We start from the raw sequence: 12,584 nt of genomic DNA on the forward strand, positions 1-12,584 counted from the left end.
TTGTTTTGGTTACTATACACAACAAGTACAACTAAACAATTTATGGCACTTTGAAGCGAAACTCTTAAGAAATCAAAACTTCACGGGAAGTAATACTTCCTACGTCCAACCAAACAACCAATAAAACGTAATAATAATAGGTTTTTCAAGAAAAGAATTAAGTTTCCTACTATCTATATATCAATCAAAACCTTTTAGTATTTACAAGTTGTGATGTTATAGTCATTGAACATACATAACATGTTTCTGATCTAAGAACTTTTCCTACCAAAACTTGCTGCTTAACTGCTTACTAAGAGAACAAAGGGTGCAGGGAGGGACTACAAATCAACTCTTCTTAGATGTGTGGACTCCTCAGGATCATGCAGACCCCAAACTCTTGTTTGTTGTTGCACCACCAAAATCGATGCTCCGATTTTGCTATTCAAAGCGAGCATTTCGCCTACTGGCCCCAACTCCCCAGGGCAATTAATCCCTTGCACAAGTTCAATCATAAACTGTGAATTCCTATGACTTCTTCCTACTAAAATGAGGTCATAATTAGAACTTTCCATGGATTTAATCAGAGTAACCAAGCATTTTGTGTGTGTCAATACCATCTCTTCATAAAAGACTCTATCCTCCTTGTGTAAGGTGTTGAGCATAAATTCACTGATAATGTCACCATCTAGCAATGTGCTTCTCTCGTTGTCACCTGTAATGTCTTCAGAAGAAGAGCCTAAAAATCTTTTTAAGGTAAGGTTTACTCTTGGGTTCTCTGACATTCTCATTCCATATGCTAGTGCCTCGCGATCATCATGACCACCGAAAAAGAACACTGCCACCCGGTATATTGAGGGCTCTGACAATGTTAAAGACCGGAGTTTGATCTTATTCTTTTGTGATCCGCCATGGTCAACAAGGACTCCAACAGAGCAAGGGGCCTTGTCAAGTACTTTCTTGTTAAGGTTCCTATAAACAAATGAGGGTTCTACCATCTCTTTGTCACTAATCTGTTTTTGAAAAGGGATTATGATAAATGATGTCCTCTTCTCTAAGGCGATGGAGCATACATCATTATGCATTGATGCATAAGGTGAGATACCTTTGAAGCAATGCACCATGTAAAGACCTTGATATTGTTGTTCCAACTTTTTAAAAGCATTGAATATCCTCTCTGATTGACTAGGATAAGGAGATGATGTTTCTCGCGGTTGATGAGCAACAAGTAGGGAAGAGGAACGGCCTGTTAGCCTTGTGAGATGTATGACAGTTAAGTTTATTGGACTCTCTTTGGTAGGATGAGAGACATGCACCACATCCATGATTGTATTCACATTGTCGGCACTATGGACACAGGATAATATGCGGAGCTCCTCATTGCGCTTGTGGTGTCTTATGGCTCTTCTCTTGAAAGCAACATACCTTCTTGAAGGATCATAGAGGATCTTCACAATAGGCGATAGAACTCCTGTGACGAACACCACAGATATGATCATAACTGCAAAGCATTCATCACTCATACCCTGCAAAAGTAACAGAATTGTGCCTATTGCATATTCAGAACACCAAATTTTTTTCATTTCTAGTTCTTCTTTACTTACAAGCTTCACCAAAAAATTTATGGGTGCATTTTCTTCACCTTAGATTCGATAAAACAAACTTATTTGAACACGCTAAAACTTAGTGCAGCTTATTTTTATAACTGAAGAGAATGCACCCTTAGAAGGAATATGTTTTCATTACTTATTTTGGGAGTAAAATCTGAGACTGGTGAAGAAGTACAATAAACAAACAAAACAAAGTGAAATATTCTGAGTTTTACAGACTTACACTGTCCTTCATTTTGTGATTCAATAATGCCAATTCAATAAGGCCTTTGGCATTCATGATCAGACTGAGAGAAAGGGCATCTCGAAATGGCATCCTGTAAAAGAGCGGGGGTGCGATTGTCCCCATAATCTTCCCAATGAAGGCAGCAAATACAACCAACTGGATAACACCTACATTCTTCAACTTTTGGATAGCAAAAACATCCATTTGGAGGCCACAGATGCCAAAGAAGATTGGCATTAATAGCACAGAAACGAAAGAATCAAGTTTTTCGGATAAAGCAGCTCCTAAAGGAGGTCCATCAGGGATAACAAGTCCAACAATGAAGGAAGCTATAACCGCGCTAAGGCCAATAACTTCACCTATAAACCCACATCCTAGAAGAGCCACAAGAACTCCAAAAATATACCTTTCTTTTACAGGTTCCCCTTCAGGAGTTTTCCTGATTGCCCATAAAACTGCAGGGCGTATACCATACAAGGCTAAAACAATGAAAAGCGAAACTGACATAAAAGATCCTACAAATGATGAAAATGATTTTGCTTTGGCTATTCTTACCGCGAACCTAAGTGTCATCAGAGACCATTGAAATACATCTGAAACTACTGAAGACGAAGAGGCCAAGCGCCCTATCTCTGAGTTTAGTATCTTAAGATCAGCAAGAAAACAAGCTATAACTGGGAAAGCTGACATAGATTGAGTCTCAACTATAAAAGGAAGTACTCTCAAGATTTCGTGGTCTAATGATACAAACTTCTGCAAGAGAAAGGCGACTAAACTAGCAAGTGTATAAGGTATCAAAAAACCCAATATTCCTATGGCTATAGGCTTTTTGCCTGACCTTAATGCCATAGCTAAATCCATTTTCACTCCAAGTAAAAATATAAAGAGCATTAAACTGAAGACTGATAAGTTTTCTAAAAGAATTCTACTTTTAGCTGGGAATACTTCTGCTAAAAACTTTCTGTTGTGTCCAAGTACTGAAGGACCAAGAACTACACCACCCTGCAAGTACAATTGCCAAGTATTGTATAATCAGTGACTGCATTCATATTCATATTAAGATGACATTTTAAGACAAACATCATACTTCATGAATCATGACATACTCCCTCCGTCCCAATTTAGTTGCTACATTTTGACCATAGGCACTATTTACGTCATAACTTTGACTATCTTTTACTCCATATACATAAGAAAAAAGATATATAATCATGTTGGATCTTGTTTGATTCGTCCCAATTTGTATTTTTCCAAATATATAATTTTTATAATTTTTTCATATATGTAACTCAAGATATTGGTGTTTGAAGTTGCATCTCGTAAACTGTGAAAACGCAAATATAGCAACTAAATTGGGACGGAGAGAGTATTATAAGATTAACTATTTAGGTTACTATATGAAGATCAAGACCTTTAAATACAAACTATCTTGTACTCTCTCCGTCCCAAAATATAGTTCCTGTTTCTTTTTGCACAGTATTCAAGACATACCTTTGACCTACGATATCTTCTATTTTGTATTAGTAAAAAATAAAATAAAAATTGATATTATGAATGTATACATTGTGTCGAATCTAACAAGACCTCATATGAGTATGTTTTTTTTATATACATTTGTGAGAGTATTTGGTCAAAAAATTTAAAATTTGACTCCCAAAAACAAAAACAGGAACTATATTTTAGGACGGAGGAAGTATATATTTACATTAATTTCAAACAGATTTCCTATTATGAAGCAGGGTAACTTAGATAATCACATGGAAGTTGAACTTTCCCGGAGGTGGAATTACCGATGTTGTTTGATTGACAAAAATACAATGTAACACCACGTATATATATGAAATTTCTTACCAAGTCTATGTTCAATCAGACATTTTTTAGTGTCTTCTAGGAAATTAAACTTCACGGAATTAACACTTGTACAACTTCATGCAAATTGATATAATCTACGTCTAATCAAACGAGCACTTGCTTGGATTTTAAAATTAACTAATGCCCAATATTGCCAAACATATAATTGTACAACAATTTATTAAAATGTAGCATTTTGTGGGCATTGCATAAAAAGCTTAAACTCTGACATGGTTTTCTAAGGCATGTATTGTTGTTGCCAAAAAGAGTAACAATAAAAAGGCAATAATCTACCAACTCCGTTTCATATTATTTGCAACGGTTAGACATTTTCTACTCACATTTTATGTCAAATCGTTGCAAATAATATGAAACAGAGGTAATATTAATGTATCATATGTTAAAAGGTTACTGACCAGAATTTGGGAAACAATGGAAGGTTGTCCAAAAGGCTTGAGAAGGAAGTAAGAAACACGGGTGAAAAGAGATATAAGGGAAAGCTGGAGCAGTAATCCGGGTATCGAAAACCGGAGCGGATCATCCCCAAAGAAGATGCCTCGAGACCCGGTCCGGCTCATAGAATGGCAAATGTAGCCGTTATCTAGGTGGAAGGCATCTGCTTCCATTACTATATTTGTTGTTGTTGTTGTTGTTGTTGTTGTTCGCGTTGTTATTGTTATTGTTATTGTTCGTGTTGGTATTGTTGGTGTTAATGTTGTTGTTCGTGTTGTTGTTGTTGTTGGTGTTGTTGTTCGTGTTATTGTTGTTGTTGTTGTTGGTGTTGTTGTTCGCGTTGTTGGTGTAGTTGTTGGGTTTTTAATATTATTATTAGTCTCATCTACCGTTAACATTGCAATGGTAGCCGTTTCCATATTGAATTTTTGATGTGATGATCACCCTTCATAATTGAACAATATAATTGGTAGGGAATTGATTTGGTGCTCATTAATTCTCCAAAACATGTTCCAATTGGTAGGAAATTGATGATAATTGTTGAGTTCTTGCATGAATTTTGAGAGAATAATGTCATGGATTAGGGGAGAGAGAAATCAAAAGGGAGGAAGAGGAGAGAAAGAGATGTTTAGGGATTTGAGAGATAGAGAGAGAAGAGAGGGAAGGAGGGTAACACATTAATAGTTGGCTTTATGTTTGATCCAAATTAAAGCATAAACAACATGACATTATGACTTTCTTGATCGGTAGCTAATGCAACCATTATATGAGAAATATTCCGCTTTTAGGGTTCTGTTTATTTAGTAGGTAAATGATCCACTATAAATATACATTTATTATAATTTAGTATTATAAGTTATTTTTTAACTGATTGTTTCTAGTGAGTTATCTACCCAGTGAGTTCACCAAGCATCCTCTGTTGCAATATTGATTTCTTTTGAAGTTGTACTCCAAAATTTTCAATATATACACACTTTTTTCTCGTTAAACATTATCAATTTATCATGCAATATTCTCAGTTTTTCAATGATAATTGAGAAATAGAATAGAAGACTAGTATAAAAGTGTAGGAAACTATGAGATCCATACAAAATTATCCCTTTTGAGAAGAAGAAATAAAATGTCAAAGCTATATACAAACTTACGTAGTACGGCTCCCATGCAATGCATAAAAACTTACGTTGATTAATTAAATTTTAAAAATTAAATAATTATTTTTCTCTTTATTAAATTTTAAACTATTATGAATTACACGTGGTTAAGCATCTTTAAAACGAGTCTCTTGATTTTAACATTGACGCTATCCTATTATAGTTTTTTTTAGGGGAATCCTATTGTAGTTCGATACTAATATTACATTAAAATTTTGTCCTTTTTTCCCTAATTAAGCTAGTTTAAATCTAATATGTTTTGCTCAATTTGATTCGATATCTTTAATAGGATAAGATGACTTGTGGACCATATTTGTAAGCTTTGTGTATGGGGACTACACTAAATTTTCAGCGAATATTAAGCTATACTAAATTTTATTGCCAAATAAAACTTACTTAAGTTATTTTACTTGAGTATTCACCTATTTATCAGTTATTTTATAATTTTAATTCAAGCACGATTTTCATAATCAATCCTTCTTTATTAGCAAAAGTCGAGAAACTTCCATAAACCAAACAAATAAGTAAAAGAAATATAAATTTTATAGAGAAAGAATGAAAGAATATTTTTTATCAGAACCTTTATGACGTAAAAGGAATACAAAGAATCATCTTTGAATTAAATAATTATATTCTAAAATACTATCTATGTACAAAATCCTTTGTATTCCACCTTGTACATTGCACCCCTTTCTCTATATGCACTATAAGTGTACGATAGGATTTACTCACTCACTTTGACTCTTGCCAAATTTGGCATGTTTACAGATAAGCTAGTCGTGCTGCTGATTGGATAGCTAATGTAGGATACCTCGTGCTTTTTAGGTATTTCCTCGAGAGAAGGATAACATAATGTTCTTTCCTTACCTTTTAAAAAAAAAAAACTTGAAGGTACGATAATTTTTGTTTACTTTTTCAACCATCACCTTTAGACATATATTCCATGTCAAACTTTCAAAAATGTAATTGTGCTTTTGCCTTTAAGCATAAATGCTCAATTCATAACTTCTTTTTTCAAATTCTACAATTTTGTAGCCTAAAATTTGTACAAAATAAAACCCAAATCCATTTTCATATAGGAGAACATAAACTTGTCTCATTTACAATTGTGTACAACACTATATGACATCTAAATTGATCTAATCTAAAGACCTAAAGAATTAATCTGCATGAAAATCATGCAACTACCACCATTGATGAACAACAACTCCTCTTTCTCTTAAAGAAGATAAAAGATTAAGACATTCATCATAAGTCTTATCATATTTAGGACTTCTAACACCAGGACAACATTTTTGCCATCTATTATAATGACATTCCAAAAAAATCTCATCAATCAAACATAATGCACCTGTTTCAATCAACCTAGGAATCAAATGAAATTCTGTACCTTCAACATCCATTTTCACTACAACAAAATCCCTTTCTTCAAATTCACTCTTTAACCATTCTGCAAAATCAAACCCTCTAATTTTATCAACATTTCCAACAAAATTTACTGATGATTGAACAGGTTGAATCCTCCCCATTCCCCTGTTTCCCCTGTTTTCTTCAATCTTTTTTGTAGGTTCTCTACCAATCTCAAAGAACAATGTCTCATTCCTTACCCAAGCAGCATAAGGCAAAAGTGTTACACCTTTTTTCGCCCGAAAATCGCCATGGAAAACTTTATCAGCCTCAATTGCATATATCTCAAATCTTTTGTGCTGTTTTGGAAACCTTTTGTTAAACCAACTACCAATGCTTGAGCCATAGCTTCGAGCTCCGACGTCGACGTAAACATATCTAGCCTTAAAACGTATATCAACCATTGATGTCAAATACTTTACATTCCTTATATTTATTTTCAATGTTATCCAAGGTTTCAAAGGTTCTTTTTCTATCAAAGGCTCTAAATTCTTGATTAATTGCATCTTATACTCAGAAACAGAGCATTGTTGAGATTTTCTGTCAATTTTATGAATTGGGTTAGTTGATTTCTTCAAAATTATCTCACGAATTGAAGGAATTGAAGGACTAAAACCAGGAATATCATGAACTTTGATAAAATCGCAAAAATCAAAAAGTTCAAGAATTGAATAAAATGCGTACAAATCTTTGATTTCTGTGTGAATCACAAGAATCCCAGATGGTTTTAGGGTTCTTTCAATCTCTAATGAAAAACCCAGAAGAGGAATTGAAGAGTTAAAATCAAAATTATGAAAGAACTCAAAATCAAAAGAATGATTAGAAAATGGGAGGTGAAAATTAGAAATTTCAGAGGAGAGAGAAAAAGATTGGTGAATTCCAAGGTCTTTAAGAACAATAATGTGTGATTTGGAGAGAGAGAAAGAGGAAGAATTAGGAGAGAGAAAGCCATGTGAGATGAAATCTTGGAAAATGGATGAGTAAAATTCGTACTCGAGAGAAGAACGAAAGTTGGGAAGAACATTGAAATCAACATGGGAAGGAAGTTGTGAAGATGATGGAATTTTTGAGAAGAAGCAGAAATTTGAGGAAGAAAGATTGTTGTTGTTGTTGTTGCAGAAAACGCCATTAATGGAGATGATGTAGGTGAAGCGTAGAATGAAGAGGAAGATGCAGAAGGAGAGAAGACGAAGGAAGATGTTGTTTGTGAAATTAGGTTTCATTGTTGTAACTTGTAAGTGTTAATGGTTTTTTTTGGAGTTTGGGGAAGTTTGCATAGTATTTGGCGCGGAAATATGGAGTAAAGTCTATATGAATAAATCTACTACTATTATAGGAAATCTCCCTAAGAGTGGGGTGACCAATTCTTACACATAACACATAACCACATAAGCATGAGTCCACTAATGTACGAAAATAATCAAGAATGTTTTGGCCTAATGGTTAATATTGAGATGCTGTGATTTGTGAACGATGGGTCACAAGTTTAAATCCCCCGTTTTTTGTACTTTGTACTGCCTTCGTGGCTCATATGAATAAAAAAAACTAATGTAGGAAGATAAAAAAAAAAATTCAAGCATAATATTCATGATTGTTTTTAATCACTTTCATACTTGGAGATAACAAATTTGTCTTAGGCTCTTCGATTAAATGTTTTCGGGGAATGCTAACGAGAGATGAATAGAGTTCCCTGAACAATTGAGAAAATTGAAATGAATTTCAAACCAAAGAATAGGATAATCGAAGCGATAGTTTGGATATTGGGTAGGGATATGGGGACTTCTTCAAACTCAACGATGTTTTTCATCGAGTATCTTTTGCAAGGGTTCCCCAATAATTTGGAATGACTCTTGGGTGGTTGGTAGTCTTACAGTTGATTATTGTGGACTTATTATATCTTCAACGGCTTGTTTTGCGTCTTTCAAGCTCCACCCCTAAATAGTTCTGATACCACTATATGTCAGGATTGTTTTCAAACTTCCTCCTATGACCTCGAAATTCATCCCATGTGGTATGTTACCCAAGTTCCCAAAACGTCCAAAAGTGTATATTTTGGCTATTTTGGAACGTTTTTGAAATTTTCCGATCTCGACATTGTTTCCTATTCAGGTGCTTCTCATGGCCCTAGTGATTCTTAAGGATTTTCATCAAGTGCTTGCGACCTTTACAGTATCCCAAAATGTATTTCACGACTTGTTTAATGCAACTTTAGTTCCACCACGATATGGCTCCAGATGCTATCATATGCCTGTTTCAAGGCATGGGAGTACTTCAGATGTCCTCCTATGGTCCCTATGCATTTCATGGGGTCCAATTTTCCAACACCGACTGTGTCCGAAAGTGTGTATTTATAACCTTTAAGTTTTGCTGTTTTGATGCCATTTTTAAACTTCTATAAGCCTAACAATGTTTTCTAACCTAGATAGTCTTTATGGCCTCAAAATACCTTAGGATGGCTCACGACTGGTTGAGACCCTCTGCATACTCTCAAAAGGCCTTCCAATGCTTGTCTTGCATCTTTCAAGTTCCACTAAGAAATGACTCCAATGTTATATTGCCATCATATGTCTGTTGTAAGGCAAAAGAATGCTTTCCAATGTCACCCCATCGCCCCAATATGCATCCTATGGGATATGTTACCCGCATCCGAGAAATGTGTAAAAGTATACTTATATCCTTCATAATTAGCTATTTTAGGGCCATTTTTGGACTTTTTAGGCCTTGACATTATTTATATCCTATAATTTTTTGAGAGTCTCGGGGTGTCTTGTAAAGGATCACGGGTTGTTAAAACCCTTTCGATTGCCTGATAATGCTTTCTATGGCTCATTTTCCATCTTTCCAGGTCTACCCATAAACGGCTCCAAATGCCATAATCCACTCGTTCCCGCTGGAGTCATTTTAAAGGTCCTCCTTAGCACCATGATGCATTATATGGATTCAGTTACTCGTGACCTTGTCAAAAGTGTCCGAAAACGTGTACTGTTATCTTAATTTTTTTATTATTTTCGGGCAATTTTTAAATTTTTCGGACCAGTAAGATCTTTTATGTGAGACCTTTTTAAGAATCTTGAGATAGCTTTTACATGCTTGGACCCTCTACAATCTACATTACCTCAAAATACATTTCATGACTTTTACCATTCACAACTTGTCATTTCTTAGCTGATCATTAAATTTTGTAACTTTGTTCCTATAGATGTTACATACTTCACCTTGCCTAATGAGGCTATTTTCCCATACTCAGCATTTGCCTTGTGAAAAAGGCCTTCACAATTAGCGTTTTATGGGCCTTATATTGGTTATTTTAGTGGGTAGGGTTTAGGGTACCAAGATAGTACACAACATTACTCTAAAAACTTTCGGGTACCAAATACCTACTACATATTGTTTTCTTTTCTCTTGCTAATTTGCTATACATATTGTTTTCTCCAAACCTTAACATCCTATATTATTTGTGAAATTACTTTTTAGGTTTGAAAGAAAGTGGATTTTTTGGTTGTAAATCAAATGATAAGAGTGTTATTAAATATCGCATAATCGATATTGGTTCGGCTATCCGACCTATAATAATAATGGGTTGGATTCATATTGGATGGATAGATCTGGTATGATAAATAATCAAATATTTAATTTAACACCAATTCCAAATCTGTTTAATTCAACTCCAACTAATCAAACCGAACGGAAAACCGCTTAGTTGTCTTTTACTCTAAATCCAACTTGACTATCTTCTTCTTTTAAATGAGGCTATGTATGAATGTTGTTATTAAGCTTTTCATATATTAAATATTTGATGCTATATGAAAGCTAACATGATATTTAATATTTTGATGCTCTATTTATTATTCTTTCCACACAAATACACAATTGAAAAGTGATTAAAATTTAATTATGTGGTGTTTGAGATAACATCTTACCAACTTATACTAATTAGAACTTTTAACTATCAAATAATATCTACTATTCTCTGCGTCCCATAATATAGCGCCTACTTCATTTTTGGTGAGTCAAACTTTAAAATTTTCGACCAAATATTTTCATTATTATATACAAAAAAAAAAACTACTCATGTGTGATATTGTTAAATTCGTCTCAACATGTACTTTTATAGTATCAACTTTTATATTTTTTTATTAATACAAAATTAAAGATATTAAAGTTCAAAATTACATCTGAAAAATCGTGTAAAAAAAATAAGCACTACTACACTATATTATGAGACGGTGAGAATAGAGTACTAAGGCTATGTTTAGTTCACCTGAAATTTTCTGATCTGAACTTATCTGATCTGATCTGAACTTATTTTTTCTGATCTGATCTGAACTTATTTTTTCTGAACTGATCTGATTACAAGATCTTATCTTTTAGATTTCTCTCAATATATAAGAAAAAATATAGTCATGTGGGATCTTGTGTGTTACGTCTCAATGAGTACTTTATTAATATTCAATTATTATAATTTTTACTAATATGTAATGAAAGATATTTAATAGTAAAAATAAGTTTTAAAACTGACAGATCTGATCTGATCTGATCTGAACTTATTTTTTCTGATCTGATCTGGTCTGATCTGATTAGATCTGAAATAAGCAAAAATAAGGTGAACTGAACATAGCTTAAGTTGTACTGTTAGAGAAGAAAAATAAGCAGGTTGATAATAAATACGCGAAAGAGACCTAACCAACGTGACTACTACGGCGCCATCTAATTTACTTAATTAGCCTCCCTTTTTTTTTCTTTCAATCAACAATTCGTACGTCATGATAATTGATATATATATGTCACCCGTGACGTTACACCGTGTCATCACTAATAGTAATACAGTATTATAAGCTCATGAATCATGCTTAATCAATCAACTTCTCTAAAAGTAATTTATAGATAAAGAGTATTAGAGTGGATTAAAGGATTCTCTTTTCACATGCACCAGTGATTAAAATTAATCTCAATTTGTGCAACAATGGAGTATTCTAATTTTAATATTCTCTCTATAAAGTCCCCATAATCAACTTTTATCTATTGTGTTTAGTACTCTTATCAAATAAATTCACATCTCAATATAATATTCTACTTAAAATTGACTATAATTTCATTATATTGTGATTTTGGATTTGATCATAATTCATTATATTATTAAGGCAAGAAATAATTCATTATGTCCGTTCAATTTTGGATTTGATCGTAATTCACAAGGGTGAATTAAGTAATTTCATAGACAAATCGAACTAACTAAAAAGAAAGCAAAAGTATAACCATTTTAATGCAATAATATTGTGATTTATTTACTTTCATGAAACATTTTCTTACATATATAGAGTAGTGAGGAAAGTGCGTGTAGTGTGAACGTTGTAACTATAAAGTGTGTAGCTGGAGAGAATACATTATCCTACTAATTTATCTATTTTCTTTTGTTTGGTTTATGAAGGGTTAATATAGATTTCTAAAGGCGGAAATTGTTTTCATAAATATGAAATATTCTTTTCTATCTAAAGAAAGGAATATCTCATATTCTGATATTCATCTCTATTTCTTGCCTTCCTTTTTCTCTTATCCCATCCATCCTCTTCCAACGATTTCAACCCCTGTCCTCTATATCTTCTAGTGAAGCGAGCAATTAAAGAAAAACATTTTACAATTGTATTTTCTTAGAAATTAAATATTTTTTTCATGAAAAATCATCTTTTATCTAAAAAAAAAGAAATTATATCAAATAAAACAAAACCTCATTAGAAAGGCTCGTACACCGTTGATAGTAAGGAATCGATACATTATTACAAATTTACAATTCAAAAATTATTAAAAGTAGACCTAGTCACTAAACTAGTCACCGAAAGAAATTAATTAAGTCACTATTGCGCTAATTCTCTTTTTAATATTGAGTTTACCGTGGTCTAATTTTAATTT

At 33.2% G+C, this 12,584-nt stretch overlaps 2 protein-coding genes across 2 annotated transcripts; both read right to left on the reverse strand.

Annotated features, from left to right (window-relative positions):
* Nucleotides 1-268: 268 nt before the first annotated feature.
* Nucleotides 269-4,538, reverse strand: LOC104900258 (cation/H(+) antiporter 15). The gene is made up of 3 exons (XM_010687641.4): nucleotides 4,083-4,538; nucleotides 1,813-2,817; nucleotides 269-1,505 (listed from the first exon to the last, which is right to left on the reverse strand). Exons 1-3 carry the CDS (start codon nucleotides 4,536-4,538, stop codon nucleotides 321-323), a joined length of 2,646 nt encoding a protein of 881 aa, XP_010685943.3. The 3' UTR covers nucleotides 269-320.
* A 1,916-nt stretch (nucleotides 4,539-6,454) lies between these two features.
* Nucleotides 6,455-7,964, reverse strand: LOC104900468 (hypothetical protein). The gene has a single exon (XM_010687884.3). The coding sequence runs from the start codon at nucleotides 7,898-7,900 to the stop codon at nucleotides 6,455-6,457; it is 1,446 nt and encodes a 481-aa protein (XP_010686186.2). The 5' UTR covers nucleotides 7,901-7,964.
* Between the last annotated feature and the right edge of the window lie 4,620 nt (nucleotides 7,965-12,584).

Source organism: Beta vulgaris, chromosome 7 (assembly GCF_026745355.1).
Source record: "Beta vulgaris subsp. vulgaris cultivar EL10 chromosome 7, EL10.2, whole genome shotgun sequence".
NCBI classification, from domain to species: domain Eukaryota; kingdom Viridiplantae; phylum Streptophyta; class Magnoliopsida; order Caryophyllales; family Amaranthaceae; genus Beta; species Beta vulgaris.